Raw genomic sequence first — 19,921 nt, 5'->3', positions numbered from 1 at the left:
GCAGCCACCCAGAGTCTGAGCCATCTCATGCCCCTACATCCGGGGACAGACACTGAAAAGAACCTCGACAAGACCACACATCAGAGCGGCACTCTCCATCCTTCACTAGGTATGAGCAGACCACTGATGTGACCAAGAGTCTAGACAGTCTGGGTTACAGTGGCTTGTGTCTATGAAAGGATTTGGGAAGCTGCTGTGAAAGGGTTTTGGGAAAGCTGGTGTTCTGAGTCTATCGTCAAGAGCTTTCCTAGTAAAGATGCCTTAACAAAGGGTTACAGAGTTTGCAGCATGTCCAGTGTGCTGTCAACTCGAGGCCAGAGAAAGCTCGACACATGTCCTAGGAACAGAGATCAGATGCTGCCAGTTCAGCTCTCACCAAATCTGCTGCTTGGGACTCACCGGCAGGAAGGCCGGAGATGAACGCCTAAAGCTGGAACAAAGACAGACATATTTCTAGGTGTAGGCTGTGATCGCACAAGGAGAATCTTGCAGCATACTAGCATTTATAAAACCTGGCAGATTCACCCATCTAGAATCTGGGCTTCTTCCACTATTCATATTACCTGGAGAGATGGGAACGTTATCACATAATCGGGAGAGGTGGGATTCATCCATCAACCTGTGAAGATCCCCCAAAGTGCGTTGACTCGCTCAACTCAGTACGAGAACCTCATGACACAGGTTTCCTTCACCCATGTGGTCTTGTACCATGCACACTCAACAGTGTGCTGCTGCTCCCTAGAGGGAAAATCTACCTTCAGCTTACAATTAAAGAAGTCCTCAACACTTTAGCAACTATACAGAATATGAAGGTTTATTTCCAAAAAGATTACATTTTTTTTAACCGGGATACACAGGTGCACTTAATGTAACAGTACCTTCTGCAAAAATAGGTTACATAATACTCCGAAATGCAAGGAACAATCGTATTCTCTAAAAATTAGACAGCAGGCGTCTGAAGCTCAAATAGCCTTCAAAATGGAGGCAGCAAACACTGGTGACACCACAGAGCTATGCTGCAAATGAAACCACTACCATTCAGCTGCAAACCACTCGTGTTCACACAGAGCCAAACAAAACGGCCTGGGTGCCAATCCTTTCAAATGGGTCTCAGTGCTGCAAGAAAAATTTGAATGATACACAAAACTATGAAAAGTTTCAACAGAACTATTTTAACATCTTCTCTAAAATTGAGAAAAGAAATTGTGTTAAATTTTTTAAAAAGAAAAACAACAGTCAGATAGAACTCTCAAGCAGTCAGAGGTCCTCCTTGTAAGCAGTCAGGGAACGTTTACAGGAGATCTCAATAAATTATCTTGAAGCCACAGCAGGAAGCTTGTGTTCAAAATCGCCGTGGAGGTCCACTCTTAAATGGCTTAAACCCAGAGCTACTTCCTCTTGGGATGGAGTTGCCACTCATCTGTACAATCCTGTTAACTGGGGATGCGGTGCTGAAAGGGGTTTAACAGGAAACAAAGGTCAGAACAGACAGACAATCACAAGAAATCCTTCCCAGCACTTGGCACTCACAGGCTGTCCCTCCTTTAGAGGCCTACAGACTGGTCCTGTCAGTGCACCATTCCTAACCCTCTTTCCCAAGGAAGAAACTGAGACCTCAAAGTTCACCTTTTCCAAGACACAGAGCTAATATATGGTGGGGAGCAACACTGTGGCTTTGGCACTCTTCAATGCCTACTTCTTCAGAAGCCAAATGCTGTGCACATGACGAGACTACAGTGAAGCTTCGCCAATACCCACCCTCAGGCAGCTGCAGCAGCAGCAGCTTGTGCAAAGTGCAAACACAGAGCCTCTTCAGGTTTCCTGCTGCCTCTTCATCTCTTTTAAACAGGATGTAATTATGGAGATGAGGAAAACCTCAAACTCAAGATCTCCCTTCAGCCTCCCACCGCTAGTCCCACTCTGGTGTATACCACTCTAACCCTACTCAGCTCACTCTGGGTGGGACGCTCTAGTCTGCTCCAATTAGTAGTTAAGGAGATTGGGGTACACTAGAGCTTCATGAACTGACTACCAGAAAGTCACTCACAATATTCTCAGTATCTTTATGTACAGAACAGCATTATAGATGTCAATAAATGACAGGAAAAAGACACTCTGAAACTCTTATCAGAATGGGGCGGTAAAAGCTGACAGTGAAATGCTTCAAATAAACCAACTGAGAACTCTGGCTTAAATCAGAACCTACAGAAGCAACTGTGGTTCTGAAGCAAGTAAATGACATAACAAAATGTGTGGTCCCATAGTCATGTTCAGAGACAGTGTGAATATCAGGGAGAAGTTCTCTGGGAAGATGAACCAGACTGAATGCAGAGGAAGGAGCAGGAGCAGAAATATGCTTAACAGCTGGACAGTATATTGAATTTATTCTAGGAACAAAGAATGATCAGGACTGGGCCATGTTTCCCCCACCAGGGTTTTGAGGATGGCAACACTGAAAGATAAAAGAACCTTGAGGTAAAAAAAAAAAAAAAAAAAAGGCAAGAAAGAAAACAAGAAGAACAAGTTTGCCTGCACCCTGGAGCTGACAGAAGCATTACAAGGAGATGGCAGTGAAGAGTGATGTATGAAGCTCATCTGCTTGAAGGAGCCAGAAAGGAGATGAGAAGGATAAGAAGGGAAGAAAACAGGGCTGAAAGCTGGGTGTGGTGACACACGCTTAAGAGGCAGAGGCAGGCGGATCTCTGAGTTTGAGGTCAACCTGTATACAGTGAGTTCCAGGTCAGCCAGATCTACACAGAGAAACCGTGTCTCAAAAAACAAAAAGAAGGAAGGAAGGGAGGGAGGAAATGAAGAAGGAAGGAAGAAGGGAAAAAGAGGAGCTGGCATGGTGGGGAATGTCCATGGTCAAAATACCTGGAGGCAAGAGAATCCATCTGAAGGCAGCCCAGCATACATATTCTAAGACCAAGTAACCAGAACTCTACTTCAAAACGAGGAAAGCAACACATGAAATGGCTTACTATAAGGAGTCCCAGAACCAAAACTCTCCACAGAGCAAGTTACTGGTGCTCTTTCTACACCACAGAGCGTAAATGGCAGTGCCAAGTCGGAGTGACAGAAGAGTAACCAAGAAGACAGGAAAGCACGTATATCCATTAAAACAAGGCGTGACACAGGCAGGACAGGGAAGAAAGATGGTGAGGCCGCGGAAATGACACTGAGGCCACAACAGTAAGAAGAGGAAGATCAAGGTTGCTCCCGACCTCAAACAGGCTTGAGTTGAGGGTCAAGTTGCACTGGTTGTGTGAAAAGGAATAGCCGACCTCCAGATTCCTTGAACCTCTCAGTAGAGGTTACGCCCTGCATCTAAGAACCACGTGCAAGAGTGCCAACCATTAACTTACAACAGGAAGGAAACCTGACAAACTCCAGCTGCCACCTCAGCCTCCTGCAGGCTCAGTTCTTAGGGAAGGTTTGGGCAGACCTGGCGATTTACTAACTGCAATCTAATCTCTCAAAAACTCCAAGAATAGTTAAGAACAGAACTACTCAGTTGCATGATACATAAAAAGGTTTTAGCAGATTAGTTACTCACCTTGAGTGCTGGGTTATCATGCCTGCTCCTGCCCGGCCATCACCCATTCGCCGTGTGTCATGGTAGCCAGGCCCCTGAGAGGGTGGGCCATGCCACTCTTTCCTTGGTCCACTTGTGTCCCGTCCATGACGTTCCACGACATGCCGTTCTTCAGGGTAGTGCTGGAGACAGCACATGAAAAGGTGAGTCCTGGCCCATTAGTACCATGCACTGACTCATAATGCTCTGCTCTAATGTCACAGCAAACCAGTAAAAATGTCTGAGAACGTACAGACGGCCAACTTAGCAGAGATGAAAGGAGTGTCCACCTATTCCGGCAGGAGCTCCTCAGTGCCCTCATCTCTATGTCCACATCCACTACTCCAGCACTATTTGGGCACAGGAATTTCAAATGCCTGGATATATCTAAAAAACTCTCTCGATACACAAGTAGTCAAAAGCTAAAGGGTAGTTAAGGTTGGGTACAGATCACCCCATCAGAACAATTTGCAAACAGCACACAGAAAAGGCTGTCCTATTTTACCCAATACTACTTAGGGCTAAGACTTGTATACAGTGCTCAATTCTGACTATACAAAGTGTGGAGACATAGGGGTAGAAGTTTTTGTAGAACTAAGGACAAGAAGAAAAGTCAGGGCTGCTGACACTTAGCTTAGGCAAAGCTGTCAGCATCCACACAGGCTTGAATGCAATACTGGCCAAAAAGCCAATGGACTAACATAACTCCTGACAGAGAATCTAGGTTCTCCTAAAGAGACTTTTTAAAGGACTTCTAAACATAGGATGCTGGTCTAGAATAATTTCTTAAGTTCTATCCTAAATAAACAGAATATCTGCGTCATATGCCTAGCTTTAAGTTCTGCTCAGGGTAACCAGCTTGATGAATTTGTACACACATTTCTCCTTAAGACACATTAATACTTCATAACCATGAAGACAAAACGTACTTGATAATATGCTGGGTGAAATGATGTACAGTGATGCTGCGCACGTCAAGATATTAAAACACTTTCTTGTTGGCATGTTATTATGCACTAAATAAAGATTATCCTTGTAATACCCAAATGCTGATTTCTCTGCCTTCATATCTGCCTGCAGTCCAGACAGGGCAATGTAATGCTTAGTCTAACACTTGCCCATCTCAAGTTTGTGTAAACACTGCTCTCCATTTATTCTCTGATTTGCCAATAAAACTGATCATCCAATAACTGAGAGATAGGGCTGGGCTTCTGGGTAGGAATTAAGAGGATTCAGCCATGAGGAGAGGTCCAGGAGAGAGGATGAGAAAACATCTGAAGCATAAAAAGCCATAAACTGCAGTATCTCGGGGTACGCTGGGAGGCAGCTGGATTATCTTAAGAGTATAAATTTAGGCTGCTATTGTTCAATTATTGTGTGCAGAAGTGCTGAATAAAACTAAAGTCTTGGTGGCTGGCGAGATGGCCGGTGGTTAAGAGTACTGGCTGCTCTTCCAAAGGACCTGGGTTCAAATCCCAGCATCCATAGGCAGTTCACAACTATCTGTAATTCCAGTTCAATCCCCTCACATAGACATACATGAAGGCAATACCGATGTAAATAAAGTTAAAAACAAAACAAAAGAACTAAAGTCTCTGTCTCAATTATTTGGGGCTAGCTAGGTTAGATAAAAACTGCCAACTTTAAATTTCATGCTTTATTTTCTGATTAAAACAAAAAATCCTATCATTGAGGGCTGGAGAGGTTTAGTACATTTAGTATTTTCCATCCAAGCATGACTGGAGTTCAGATCCCTGGAACCCACATAAAAGCTGGGGAAGAAGTCAGGCATGCACCCACCCTTAGGAGTCAGAGGTAGAGGGACCTCTGAGTTTGGGCTACAAAAAGAACCCTGTCTCAAAAAACAAACAAACAAGAAACAAAGGAAGGAAGGAAGGAAGGAAGGAAGGAAGGAAGGAAGGAAGGAAGGAAGGAAGCGGAGTAAGAGTGGCAGCTGTCACTGGGCAAAGCAGAAACAGAAGGTCCCTGGAGCAGGCTAGCTAGCTTGAGTAGCCAGAACTGGTGAGCTCCAAACTTTAGCGAGAGACTTTGACTCAACAAAGTAGGAAGCAATCTAGGACACCAAACATGCTTGCATACCCATACCAACACATGTGCTAAGATGCTATGATGATGAAACCTAGTGTGCATTCAAGTGTATAACACAAACACAGCTTCAAATTCCATCTGGCACAGAACTTATAAAAGCATATTCCTTCTGAGCGACTGTGGTGCATGCCTTTAATTCCAACTCTCAGGAGGCAGAGGCAGGTGGATCTCTGAAATCAAGGACAGCCTAGTCTACAGAGCAAGTTCCAGGACAGCCAGGACTACAAAGAGAAACCTTGTCTTGAAAAACCAGAAACAACAACAAAACCAGTATATTCTTTCAGGTTGGAGATGCAGCTCAGTTAGTAGACTATTTGGCTAGTATTCATGAAATCTTGGGTTGGATTCCTAATACCACAAAAACCAGTAAGTGCACTCCAAAGGTGGAGGCAAGAGGATCAGAAGTCCAAGGCCATTCTTGGCTTCATCATCAGCTACACAGCAACAGGCTAACCTGCAGTACATAAGACCCTGGAATTAGAATTAGGGGGAAAAAAAAGCATATCCTTTCTATTCATGCTGTGATCATCTCACATGCCAATATTTTATCAATAAAGCAAATGCTTGAATCTGGTGCAAGTTTTCTGTACATATACTTTCCCTCCATTAAACACCGTAACTTAAAAGGCTATTCAAGTCACAAAATATCAAAAGAATAGAAAGTTTGGACTTAAGAGATGGCTCAGTAGTTAAGAGCACTGGCTGCACTTTCAGAGAACTTAGGATCAATTTCCAGCACCCAAATTGTGGATTTACAACTGCCTGTAACTCCAGTCCCAGTGGATCTGATGCCTTCTGTCCTCTGTAGGTATTGGATGCACAGCATACAATGCAAGCAAAACCCTCATTCAATAATTTTTTTATTAATTATTTTATTTTTCGTTTTTCCTGACAAGCTAAACATAGCTCTCACTGTCCTGAATTGTTTTATATACCAAGTTGGCTTCAAACTGGGAGATCTGCCAGCCTCTGCCACAGGAATTCTAGGATTTAAAGGTGTGCATCATCACCACACCTGGCTTCCATAAAATACATTAAAAAAAAAAAAAAAAAAAAAGAATAGACAACAATTTAAATTAACTCTACCTGTCTACTTTTGGAAAGTAGAACAAGTGCACCCAACTTCAACTTTATACTTAACGTATGCTGAAGGCTCAGCAGCACGTGCACTAAGTCTGCAACAGCAGAGATTAGCAGGGCTCCTGCTCAAGGATGGCGCATTGAGTCATGTGTTCTGTGTTTTTAAGAAGCCAAATTATCACTGGACATAGTGGCACACACATTTAGTCCCAGCATTCAGGGACTAAAAGAGGGAGAGGCAGGAGGATCTCTGTGAGTCTAAGGCCAGCCTGGATTACAAAGCGAGTCCAGGATAGCCAGGGCTGTGACACTGAGAAGCCCAGCCAGGCGTGGTGGTGCATACCTGTGGTAAAGGCAGGCAGAGGTAAAGGCAGGCAGTTCTCTTCTCACTGGCTGCTCTCCTAAAGGACCCAGTTCAATTCCCAGCACCCACATGGTGGCTCACAACTGTAATTCTAGTTCCAGGAGACTTGAAGACTCTTTTAGACTCCACAGGCACCGGCCATAAAAATGACACACAGATAGGCAAAAACCCATATACATAAAATAAAATTTTAATTAAAAAAAGAGAAACAAAAATGTGAGAATCAACAGGAAACTTCCAGCAACTTTTACCTGTGCTCCACTTCCTCTGTCAGAGATGACTCCTCTGTCGCCCTCTCTGCTTCCGTAGCCTGAAGCACTACTCCTATTCCCAGGGGGTGCTCCCCTCACACTGTGTCCAGAGACTTCTCTCCCCGACCGCTCTGGCCTTTCAACTCTGCTAACATAGCACAAGAATGATCAAATCCTCACTTTATAATTCTCAAAAACAGAAATGCATAGTATACCAGGAGGAATCATTAGGAAGCACATAACTACCTGGACTCCCGTTTGTCTGTAGACAAACTCCCTTCACTTTTCCAGGAGGTTGGTCTGGAAGGATTGGGCCCAGCTTCTCGTGGGTGCCTAGGGTGAGCAACTTCAGGTCTGTCATGAAGGATTACTGTTCTTCTCTCATCTCGTTCCCCTCGTACCTCTCGTCTGTCTGTTTCTCTAAGTTCATTTCTGGGTGGTGGAGGCTCATTTCTTCTGGAATCACCGAAGTTTTTGGGATATCTTTCAAAGCTTGGCTCCTCTCTTCGGGCCGCTGGTCTTGGTTTTTTTCCTTCACTTTGACCAACAAACCGTTCCCGTCTACTGATGAAAAGCAAATGCAGGTCCTCATTTATCTGCCCTTATTCTCAACTTTATTTGCGTAAGAAAAATTATGGCAAGGACACCAGAAAAGCTCCCATTACTAACTACAATAATTTTCTTTTAAATGGAGCTATGTCCAGCACAAAGGTTAGTTTCTTTCCCAGGAGAAATATTGAGTCACCAGCAGCATGCTGACATACGTGGCCTGACAGCCATGGCACATCCAAAATCAGCATTCTCCATTCACTTGCTCTTATTTAAAATTCTTCTATTTTATTTTTTTTTCCAATTTGTCTGTGGAGCCCTGGCTGTTCTGGATTCACTTTGTAGACCAGAGTGGCATTAACATCATAGTGATCCGCCTGCCTCCGCCTCCGTGAGTGCTGGGAGTACAGGCGGGCACCGTCACACCCGCTGAGTGAAAAGTCTTACTAGTTTTTATGGAGCCGAGTCTCAAGTGGCTGCGCAGCCCTGGCTGCTCAACTCCTGACTCTTCAGCCCGTCCCTCCCAAGGACCCATCCAACTGAAAGTAAGAAGGGAATACCACTCTCTTAATAGTGAAAAACAAAATTAAACATACAATTTGTTCTGAACACTCAGTTTTGACTCAGTACCACTCCAATATCTCAGAAAGAACCAAAGTCAGGACTAGCAAGGCTGCCAATGCAAACGTAAGCTTTTCAGGGTCCACTAACCTCTCAAAGGATGAGGGCTGCGCCGCTGCAGTGTCAGGAAACCTGCCCCGTTCTCGGTGACCGAAGTCAAGAAACCTGCTCTGCTGACGATAGTCAGATCCATGGCCAAAGCGTGCATCTGTATCTAGAGACAACTTTTTATTCTCGCTCCAGTAAGGATCATCTCGCCTTTAAAAGAAATTTGTGCTCATTTATATAAATATTTGATAATAATCAAACGGCTTTCACTTGGGCGCTTAGAAACCACATTGGAACTGTGGACATAAAGGTCCTAAACTCAAGATAAAACATCAAGGAGCTAGGACAGAATTAGCTAGTAAGTCCTACTGTCATATGACAGAAGGCACGCAGTTTTTAAAAATGCCTGCTTTTTGTGTGTGCACGTGTAAGTGATTGTCTGGGTGCACATGCCTCTGTATGCGGAGGCAAGAGATCCTCCACTTTTTAAGACAGGATCTCTCCCTAAACCTGGAGCTCATGGAATGAAATAGATTAGTTGGCCAGAGAGCTCCAGAGATCTGCCTGTCTGCCTCTTCAAAGCCAAGATTACAGGCACATACTTCTGCACCCAACTTTTTACATGAGTGCTGGGACTATAAACTCAGATCTCATGCTAACTCAACAATCACTTTGCCCATCGAGTCATTGTTTCAGCCTAAACTGCCAGTTCTTACATCTTCAGAATGAAAAAGACAAAACACCTGAGCTCTCGTCATAATGGATTCTAACCATCAGTCTACACCCCCCCCCCCAAAGTGCTGGTGATGGCCTAGCGCCCGCCCAGCACATGAAAGGGAAGCACTCCACACTGAGCTCCACCCTCAGCCTCAGCCACTGTGAGCCTCACAAACGCTGGTAAGACCTGAGCACAATGCACTCATTCTACCCTCTTCTCCATTAAAACAAAAAACTAAAGAGCAAAGAATTTATATTAAGAAAATTTTATGAAACATTGACACGCTTTACTAGGAAACATAAACACACAAAATCCTGACTTCCATTTGTTTATTCTCTGTCTTGATACAGTTTTTAAAAAGTCTGTACTTGCAGATGCGGCAAGAAATCAAATGATGCTGGAAAAGACAAGCTAAGGGGAAACAGACTGTTCCCGCCTGGTACTGTCCTGGGTCCTACCAGTACTGTAACCCTTTCCCTTCCATGTTAGCAAAGACCTCTTATTCCAGGGCCAGGAGCATGTGCGTCCTAATTTTCTAACCCTAGCTCACTAAGGACAATATAGCAAGCCAAACCACTAAGGAAGAAAAGAAGTAACTACCTATGATCTACATCACGTGGGCGTTTCAAAGAATTCCTTTTTTCTTGTTCGTAACGAAGCTGCTGCTGTTGCCTTCTGAGTTCTTCCCTCTCTCGAGCAATCCGTTCAGCTTCCTTACGCCGTTCCTTCAGATACACAGGAATAAACCAAATAAGACAGAAAGGAAGTGTGCATCTGGGTTAAACCATCCTAGAGAAACACCAGGCAGAGCACATGCCTGGGACAAATACATTCCATTTTAATCATCTAGACTACAGCTACTGTTGGGTGACATTAAAATAACAGGGTTGAGGAACAGAAACTGGTAAGCACTTTGGGGAAGGTCAGATTTAGTTTAATAAATTGACTTAAACAAAAGCACCTAAAGGGAATGACAACACTGAATTCTTAATATGTATGGAGAGAACTAAGTGCCCACGGCCCTAGGTGGCGGCTACGCAGAGGCATTATTTCCTTCCAGCTTTGGGAATGACTCCCATCCTAAGTAAGGAAACACTTGTTCTTCTCTAAATCTGGGGTGGTGACAGAGCCTGGATGACAGCTACTCTGGACTCAGTCCTACACTCTACTATCAGGCTGCCATTTTACTGCAGAGCTCCACGTTACTCATAACCAACAAAAAAGTCACTATTCAATGTACTTTTAACTAGTGCCTAATCCATTACCTGTCAGGGACACTTCAATGCTCATTCTAATCTACAGGAGCTTTACAGTAAGTAAAGCAAACTTGAGGGGGAAAAATTACAGGGTTTGCAAAGGTGGGTTGTTCAAGATGAAAAGATTTTCTGACTGCACCTGTTCAATACGAATGCGTTCCCTTTCCAAGCGTTCGCGTTCCATTCTCTCTCTCTCTAGTTTTTGCCTTTCAATTTCTAGGCGCTCTCTCTCTCTCTGTAAGCGTTCCCGTTCTTCCCGTTCACGAATTATTCTAATGCGTTCACGCTCTCGACGCTCTCTTTCTGCAATCTCTCTTCGTCTAACAAAAATCAGTATTTAGAAATACTTAAAATATGCTAGCACTGTGTGAAAAATAATAGCTTTGAATTTGAATTTTTCCTCATGATTGGCAATTTTAAATTTCACATTAATCCTAATAATTTTAATGTAATTGGAAAGAACGCAAAATAAAACTTTAAACATATTCCAGTCTTATCATTTATTTATAGGAGAGCCAACTAAGCAGCTAAATTTTATATACTATTTGCCTTTTAGATGATTTGGTTAAATGAAAATCCCACCATAGTAAAAACCCAATAATTGACATTTTAAAATATATATAAATTTATAAAACTATAATTTTTCTTTTGGCTTTTTGTGACAGGGTCTCACTATGTAGCTCTGGCTGGCCTCAAACTCACTTATGTAGACCAGGCTGGCCTTGAACTTGTGGCAAACCTCTTGCCTCTGCCTCCAAGTACTGAGATTACAATAGGTATGTGCCATCATTAAGTGGATCAAAACTACAACTTTTATCAATTAGTTTTGATAGAAAATTTCTAATAACTACCATGCATCCTTACCTCTTTAAAAATAATGTATATAATTCATTCTGATGGCTTAGAATTATAATCATAAATACAATCATAGCAAATGTTACATAACAGAACGGTACCCTCCAGGGCCACCGTGGCTATGCACTGGTTTCTTTAAGACAGTTCTAGGGACCAGCTTTTGAGCCCGAGGTAATTCAGTACAAGCACATACTGGACCTTGCACAGTGCTTCATCTCCTGACACTCAGGTAGTGAGCTCTTATGTTTTTGCCCACTTGCATATTTGCCTAGAGAAATGCAGTGTTTTCAATGGGTGAGTACTATTCCCGTAAAGACTGATGTGGCATTGTAACTGAACACAGCAGTCAGTGGGCTATTGCTCCCATTCAGTGGCTGGAGACCAAGAGCTCTACTACACTTGACGATCATGCGCTGTCGGTGCAGCTCTATAGAGCAAAGGATGCACTCTACAGAGCGAAGACTACCTAGTGCCTGCGAGCCTCTTGCTGGGCCGCAGTGGACAGACCTGCCCTTGCGAAACAACAGAAGCCTCTAACAGGCAGCCTAGAGTTTAACTCTATTTGAAACAAATGTTAGGCTTGTTTATTTGCTTTAGCACAGGTTTATGTATTAAAATTTTCAATTCACGTAACTCAAAATTTACTTTTAAAGGGGAGAAATTATACTTTGTTAAGGGCTTTACCAAAAATTGTTACCATTTCAGAAATCATGTTAGATGGCCTCACTGCTCCTGGTACACCTACTGGTACATGACTCACCAATACCCGTCAGTATCTGTAGCTTTCACATTCTCAGTGAGTCTAATAAGATATAAACATCTGACTAGCTCAATGAATCTTCTGCATATCTAAACATTTATATCTGGAATATATATATTTGTTACAAATCAAATCACTTTTCTTATATTACTGATATATCATCACATTGATTGTTCTGGAAATTACAGGCAGATAGATTATACATCTTTTCCCCCACTGAGAGAGTAAGGGGCACACCTTAACATTTTATTTTTAAAATCCTCATATGTCGCTCAGGCTTAGCTTTACTCCTTTTGCTTCAGTCTCCTGCTGAACTATAACATAGGCATACACCACTGCCTCCAACCCATTGACCCTTTTTAAAAATAAAATGGGTATTGCTTTGACAGGTCTGAGAACCACTTCCCTGGGAGCTCCTCACTTCCATTCTTCCCTCAACATGTTATTGATGAACAAAAGCTAGGATCTGGTGGGTTGAGTTTTGTAAGGAATTTCCTTTTGCCACAGGCAATGGTTGTATTCCTAAGATGCAGCTTTTAACATTCCTAACATCTGAGACTGAAAAGATGAACTCTACTAGTGAACTCTGTGCTGGAGGACTCACAGATTAAAAATGCACTATTAGATCTGCTTACAATACTTCATATGGCATCCAAACACAGGTTTGTGGAGGTAAACGGGGACTCTTGTTCGTTTGTTGGCATTGCCACTAAAAATGAAATCATCTGTCTTAGGTCTGTATTAATGAGGACGTAGTAGGGACTGCATTAAAGCTCACAGAGCAACTCAGCCTTCACTTAGGAACTAATGCAAAGACCCCTGAGTTTCCCTGTACTTGTAACAGAAGCTCAACACTGTAGCTTACTCTGATACTATCTAGAAATTACCTCCTCCTTTAAGACATGATTTTTATGGCAGCAGCTTTGGAATAGAGGAAAGAGCACTGGACTTGCGAGTCAGACGTGGATCTGAGTCCCGGCTGCCACTCATTAGCACATGGCATTGGAAGAGTCATTTAGCCTCTCCAGGCCTCTGTGTTTTAGAATTAAATAGTGGGCTTAATTAACTTTACAGACTTGAGTTGGAGATAACAAATGAAAAAGGATTTTATAAACTGTGGAGTGCTATGCAAACTTCAATCATTAGGTCATACCTTCACTTCCTTAGAATGACAGTCTTCTAGAGGAATACAATCTCTAGCGGGCTGGCTTATAGCTAAAGACGCACGTTAAGAACAGCTGTCAAAATGCTCCTACCTTCTGAGTACCACTGCTCGTCTCAGTCTTTCAAAACGAACTAAATGTTCTCGCAATCTTTGTTCCTTCATCTTTTCAAAAGGCAAGATCTCTTTCCTTCGGTAGTCTTTGTCTCTTTTTTTATCTAGGCTAGCCCTCTCCTTTTCTTTGCTTCTTCCATGAACCTACAGAAGAAAACCATAAGGACTGGAGGTTAAAATAATCTAAGGTTATATATTTTGAGGTTTCACTGGTCATTTACAAAGTTTAGTGAGGGGTCTAGAGAGGTGGCTCTGAGGTTTCAGTGGTTAAGAGCCCTTATTGTGCTTGCAGAGAACCCAGGTTTGGTTCCTAGCACCACAAAGCAGCTCACAATTGCCTGTGACTCCAGGGGGAGGTGGTGCTCCCGCATGCACAAGGTATACTAAGCTCAGGCAGGCTCGTACGCACACACATAAGTAAAAATAAATACAGCAATGAAACAAAAGTACAAATACAAGTAGTAACACTTCCTTTTAAAAACTTAAATTGAACTGTGTCTTTCAAAATGACTTGGGAACAACAGTTTTATCTTTTAGAAGCAGATCAAACAGAAGACAGCAGAGTCTTGAAGACTTACTTTCTCGTATCTGCCCCTTCTTGATGACCTACAATGATCTCCCTTGTTTTGGTTTAGTATCACCATATGTCCTGGACTCTTTGAACCTAAAAAAGATTAATATTTTAGGTAAACAAACATCTACAAAATATTGTTGAAAAAGAGCATAAATGAGTAAAATCAAATTTTCGCCTGATATTAAAAAGATTTATTCTAACTTAAATGCAAAGACATTAAAATAATTTAATCTGCAAAATATTTTCATTGATACCAAAAGATCTTAATTCAGTAAGATACTATAAATCAATAGCCACTGATCTTTTATTTTTTTTTTGGGGGGGGGGGGTGTAAATCCTAAACCCAACTCAGCTAAGACTTAAGGGTACAGTCAGAAATCTTAGAAGAATATGACCTTACAGTAATAAAGAAAACAGATGGTCTATAAAACCCCCTTTCCTAGTCCAGGCTCTAACAACATTTGAAAAACAGTCCCTCCTGAAATTCAAAACAAGGGGTGGGCCCAGCTGAGAGGGACTGATAAGAACACATATGACATACTTATTCGTTTCTTTTCTTCACTTTTTTTCATCGATTCTGAAGTCTGGCCACTTGTACCATTATCATTTTTCTCATCTTTCTCTATTTTCTTAGAATCTTTGTTTTCTTTTTTTTTCTGATTTCTCAGATGACCGTTTCTCTTCTTTTTTGATAGATGCTTGTGTCCTGACCATATCATTCAAGACAGGAAAAAAGAATAACTACTTTTGCTATGTAACAAGAAGTCTGTTTATCACAAGCCAGTCTCATCTCAGCAGCTATCAATCAACCCTTACTTGGCACTCCGATCATTTGTATTCTTTTTATCGCCAGTACTTCTTGAGCTACTCTTTTCATCATTTTCTTTCTTCATTTCTTTCTTAGAAGGATCTCCTTTGACCTGAAAGGTTTAAACAAAATAATGTTTTTTAAGTTCATATGTTTTAAACTTGCATTATATAAATGGTGTTGAGCTGGGCACAGCTGTACATGCCTGGAACCCTAGCATTTGTGGGGCAGATACAGGATGACTGTGACTGTAAGTTCAAGGACAGCCTTGGGCAGATTTGGACCTCACTCTGTAGCCCACAGAAGTCTTGAACCCATGAGTTTTCTGACTCTGCCTCCCAAGTTCTGGAATTACAGCCATGCACCACCATTCCTGACAGACATTTTAGACTGAGATAACACACATTTTAGGTTTTAGATTTCTGCACCCACTTTCCCTGTTGAGCATTTTAACCAAAAACTCTGAAATGCACCAAAATCAAATGTTTTGACCACTAATGACACTCAGAAAGTTTTAGATTTGAATTTTCAGATTAGCCTTCTTGTTAACCTCCCTTTTTATGAACAATTATTCATACTTACTTTCTCCACAGAAATCAGTTGTCCATGTAGTTCTGTGCGATGAAGATGTGCAATACATCTGGACACTTCTGTGCTTGAAGACATAGTTACAATGCCATAGCATTTTGCGCCAGGACTTCGAGCATTTGTAACTACCTTTGCACTTAACACCTATAAAATTAGACTATATTTCAGAATTGTACAGTCGTACACTCCTCATGGGCAGGTGAAACGCAGCACTGAGACCGCTCAGACTAAAGGACAGTGAAAATACACCACAGCTTTAATTATGTCCTCTTATATTTCTGTGACCAGCAACTACCTTTAAGTACGATGTACTTAAAGTATTCAAGGGAATTACTTCTCTATTCCTCTATCCAAATATACAGCCTAAACAGGCTACATCAAAAAAGTAAATAATAAAAAAATAACAGATACAAAGAAATTGGATTTAGACCAGTTCCCTCATTGTGTATACACCCTGAGTCTATTGAAGAAAATGTATGAACATGTCTGTAACCATTTACAGAAGTCTTAAACTCTCCTTTTAGTCACTTTAAATTTCAAAAATGATAAAGAGAAAAGAAGAAAATGTAGACTTAAAATATATCCCAAAAATATGCCACAAAAATTGTAAGGTAATCAATCAGTATCAAACAGACAATTCCAAATAGAATGGAAGAGTGAGAAGAAAAGCAGAAACAACCCAGGGCTGAAAAGAGAAGAATGACATAATAGCAGAGAAGGCAGAAAGGGAAATGTTGGTTATTAATTTAATAAGCATTTAAAACCTACCATGTGCACACAAAGTAAGATAAGATCTTTGCCCTGCTGAGTATGTGAGAATGGAAATTTATGTCCACACTTTTGAGTAGAAAGAAGTGACCGCACTGAGACGCAGGCCAGTGGCGGCCCAGCACTATCTACTGACTGAGTGCTTTGTCACTGTTCTCTCTACCGTCAGGGAGGCACAAACTTTTCCTAATGAATTAACTACCCTTTCAACAACCCACATTTCTTCACAACACTTAAAGAGACTTCTTTCACACTTAAAGAGACCTCTTTCACACACACACACACGTGTACTCACACACGCACAACCACACTCATGCATATCGCACTTGCACATACATCACACTCACACACATACACACCAGGAATGAACATTACAAAAACCTGTTTTGCTGACTTTAATTAGAAAGTCATTTAAGCAAAGCTGGTTCTTAGTGCTGGAACACACTAAGAAGGCTCTTCCCATGATCAGCTATAAATCACAGAGAGTTTTACATTCTTCTCCTTAGTGGCTGAGAACCTCCACAAAGGGATAGCTGTTTCCTCTGCAGTTTATACCGTCCACTACCTAATTCCAGCTACTTTTATTTTCAATGACCAAACAGTCTCAGCATTTGCCAGACTATTTGCATCATGACAAATAAACCTGAGTTCTCAGCTCAAGTAAGTATACACTTGGAACTCAAAGACTCACAATGCTCAGAGATATAAAAGTACAGATTACAGGCCTAGAATGACAATTTAACTGTCGGGGGCACTGGTGCTCTCGCGGAGGATGCAGGTCCAATTCCCAGCACCCACGTGGCAGCTCACAGCTGCCCACAGTTTCAAGGACCTCTACTGTCCTGGTACACAGACATCATGCAAGCAAAACACTCATCCTCATGAAATAAAGTAAATAAAATCTTCTAAAATATGATATGTAGAATGTACCTACACAACTATTATGAATACTAAACAGACAGATTAAGAAGTAATAAGAATATACCTTTCCATATTTGCCAAAGAGGTTCTTCAGGTCAGCAGCTTTGGTATTAGAGGACAGTCCACTAACCCAGATATTCTTGGTTGAGCTTCCGCTGCTACCACCAGCACTGCCCATGCTCCCTAGGATGGAGTTAACACAGAAGTATGTCTGCAGTGACTTACAGGAATCCATGTGAATGCTTTTCTCATTTAAATTTTGATAACACAACATTACAATATCCAGAATCTTACAAGCTTCCACTGTAAATTCAAATGCAACAGTGAGAATGATCTTGAGTTTTTGCACACTCTGATCCATGAATTCTAACACAAAGTAGGTAAGATTCCACTAGCTCTTGGCCACTCTCTAACAAATATTAATAACCCTTCCTCAGAGCACTGCACTGAACTGAGGCCCCTGGAAGCTGCCCTGTGGCAATGAGCACACTGCTCCAATGCCAGACACCTGTCACGGACACTGAAGGCCCTGATAAATGGGAATGACATAGGGTAGATCCAGGGTAGAGAACAAACATTTTAATAATTCACTTTTTCTTTTTTTCATTTTGTTTTGGTTGGTTGTTTTTGTTTTTTAAGATGGAGTTTCTCTGTGTAGCCCTGGCTATCCCGGACTCACTCTGTAGACCAGGCTGGCCTCAACTCCAAAGACCTGCCTGCCTCTGCCTCCCCAGTGCTGTGGTACCTGTGCCACCACACCCTTCATTTTCTACTAGAGAAAGGTTAGAAGAAAATGGAATTACATGTAGCTGGGGAACTCTAGACCTAAATAAGGAATAATCTTCTAAAACAATCATTACAGTAAGAACAGAGACTTCAAAATAACTTCAAGCTAGGAAAATGATCACAACTTGTTTCTGAACTGTGACCACACAGATATGGCTTCAAACATGTGAGTCTACAAAGCACAAATTAGTGCCAGCAGCGCTTTCTTCCTTTAGTGCTATGATAAAGAAGGCACTTTCTAAAATGCCATGCTATCACATGTGCAAAAAGTAGAAACAGTAAACATTTCAGTGCTTCAAAGTCACATCAGATAGATGGCAATGTCTGGAAAGCTGCTTAGTGCAGGCTTTTATAAAGTAACAATACAATTGACTCAAACCCTGAAAATACCAACAGTTAATGTTTTTCCTATTTTTGAGGACAATCATCAAAATGTTTTATTTTATGACTTGTAACTTAGAAATGTGTATATCTATAGTATATAGCAATAGTTAGGCTTGGGTACTTACCTAGTTAATTTAAAAAAAATTTTTTTTGAGTGACAAGAAAGAAGGCACCACTTAAGCAAAATTACTAAGTTTCTCAATTTAAAGGATAAACTTTTTACATTTTATCCAAAATGTAAAAGACAGGGATGCTGCAATTATAGTTATAGAATCAGGTCAGTAATAATTTCTAACTATTAAAACACAGCAACAGAAAACAAACCACAGCAACGCACAAAATCCTCCTTTCGACACTCAGGAGCGATCTGAGGATTTGGCGGTACACAAGTGCAGTGAGTGCTGCCCTTTAGAATCTTTTTTAGAAAACGAATGCTCTTTAAGCCATCGTAGCAGAGGTACAACATGAGAGTGCCATACTGCTCACAGGCACACAATAACCAGCTACTTCCATACTCTCTAAGAGAGCATGGGGGGCGGGGGATATGCTTACGGAAAGGCATAGTCTTTATACATCTGTAGAAGGATTCTTATGTAACATAGTACCATATAAAATTGTACAAAATCCTTAAAACCTGTTCCTCAGAAATTATAGAAATTGAACATAAAATTATTTCCCTGAATAAAACAAACCATCAACACGAAATAAGTCAAATTAGGAAGTGAATTCTGAAATATTTAAATACTGTCCACTTCCTATGTTAACAGAAGTATATCCTAATTTAAAAAATTGAAGTACTACCAAATGTTAGCTTTCTTTTATATAGTATATTCCACAAATGTACACAAGAATATTTATGATACAAGTTTCATCCTAAACGGAACAGAGAAATAGATGTGATTGTGTCTGATTTTTCAAACTCAACTGCAACTGAAAATACTTCCACAATCTCTCATGTTCATATGAGTTTACAAAGTAAAGGATAAAGTTTTAACAACAGGGCTTGCTGTAACTGTTTTAATGCCACCTGTTAAAAGTTATCACAATTTGTATCTTCTCAACAAATTTCTGAAGACTAAATGTCAAAGGGAACACAAACAACTAACACTTTTGGTGAGAAATATGTGATGTTGTTATGGAATAAAAAGAAAAAATTTTACCTTTGTCATCTTTAGATGATGTCTTGCTGTCTTTAGATTCCTTTGAAGAGCTAAAGAGGCAAATCACCAGAAGAAAATTGAAAACAAAAAACAAAACAAAAACCGAACAACTCGATATTGACAGCATTGTAAAACGGGTGCTATGTATACACATGGACCACTCCAAAGGCCTAGTAGGTTAGGCTACTTGAAATGGCTCCCTTAGGATTCTTGCACTGATTTTGCCCAAGATGCCTGAAGATCTAGGTTTTCTGACAATCCTATTCAGTGGATATATGGCCATCTTCTCCAGATTTCAGGGCTGGGGCTTGACTTCATTTGTGTTCTTAGGACTGACAGTTGCTCATTAACCACCATCACAAGGGTTTTTAAAAATAAAACACAAAAATTGTCAATTTGAAAAAAAAATAACAAAAAAACCCAAAAAACAAAACCAAAAAAAAAAAAAAAAAAAAAAAAAAAAAAAAAAAA

The 19,921-nt window shown here is 41.1% G+C and overlaps 1 protein-coding gene across 1 annotated transcript in view; it reads right to left on the bottom strand.

The window, feature by feature from the left end:
• Positions 1 to 787: 787 nt before the first annotated feature.
• Sltm (SAFB like transcription modulator) overlaps positions 788 to 19,921 on the bottom strand; it is a 45,787-nt gene continuing 26,653 nt past the window's right edge. Inside the window, 15 exon segments of the mRNA XM_055598068.1 lie at positions 788 to 1,451; positions 3,557 to 3,717; positions 7,379 to 7,523; positions 7,625 to 7,939; positions 8,639 to 8,806; positions 9,915 to 10,039; positions 10,710 to 10,890; positions 13,442 to 13,605; positions 14,040 to 14,125; positions 14,577 to 14,688; positions 14,690 to 14,741; positions 14,852 to 14,955; positions 15,426 to 15,575; positions 17,185 to 17,303; positions 19,451 to 19,500. Coding sequence (XP_055454043.1) covers positions 1,343 to 1,451; positions 3,557 to 3,717; positions 7,379 to 7,523; positions 7,625 to 7,939; positions 8,639 to 8,806; positions 9,915 to 10,039; positions 10,710 to 10,890; positions 13,442 to 13,605; positions 14,040 to 14,125; positions 14,577 to 14,688; positions 14,690 to 14,741; positions 14,852 to 14,955; positions 15,426 to 15,575; positions 17,185 to 17,303; positions 19,451 to 19,500 — 2,041 coding nt within the window. The 3' untranslated portion in view covers positions 788 to 1,342.

The sequence above is a fragment of the Psammomys obesus genome, unplaced genomic scaffold (genome assembly GCF_907164565.1).
Source record: "Psammomys obesus unplaced genomic scaffold, mPsaObe1.curated_primary_1811, whole genome shotgun sequence".
Taxonomy (NCBI): Eukaryota; Metazoa; Chordata; class Mammalia; order Rodentia; family Muridae; genus Psammomys; species Psammomys obesus.
This window is presented reverse-complemented; position numbering and strand designations above follow the sequence as displayed.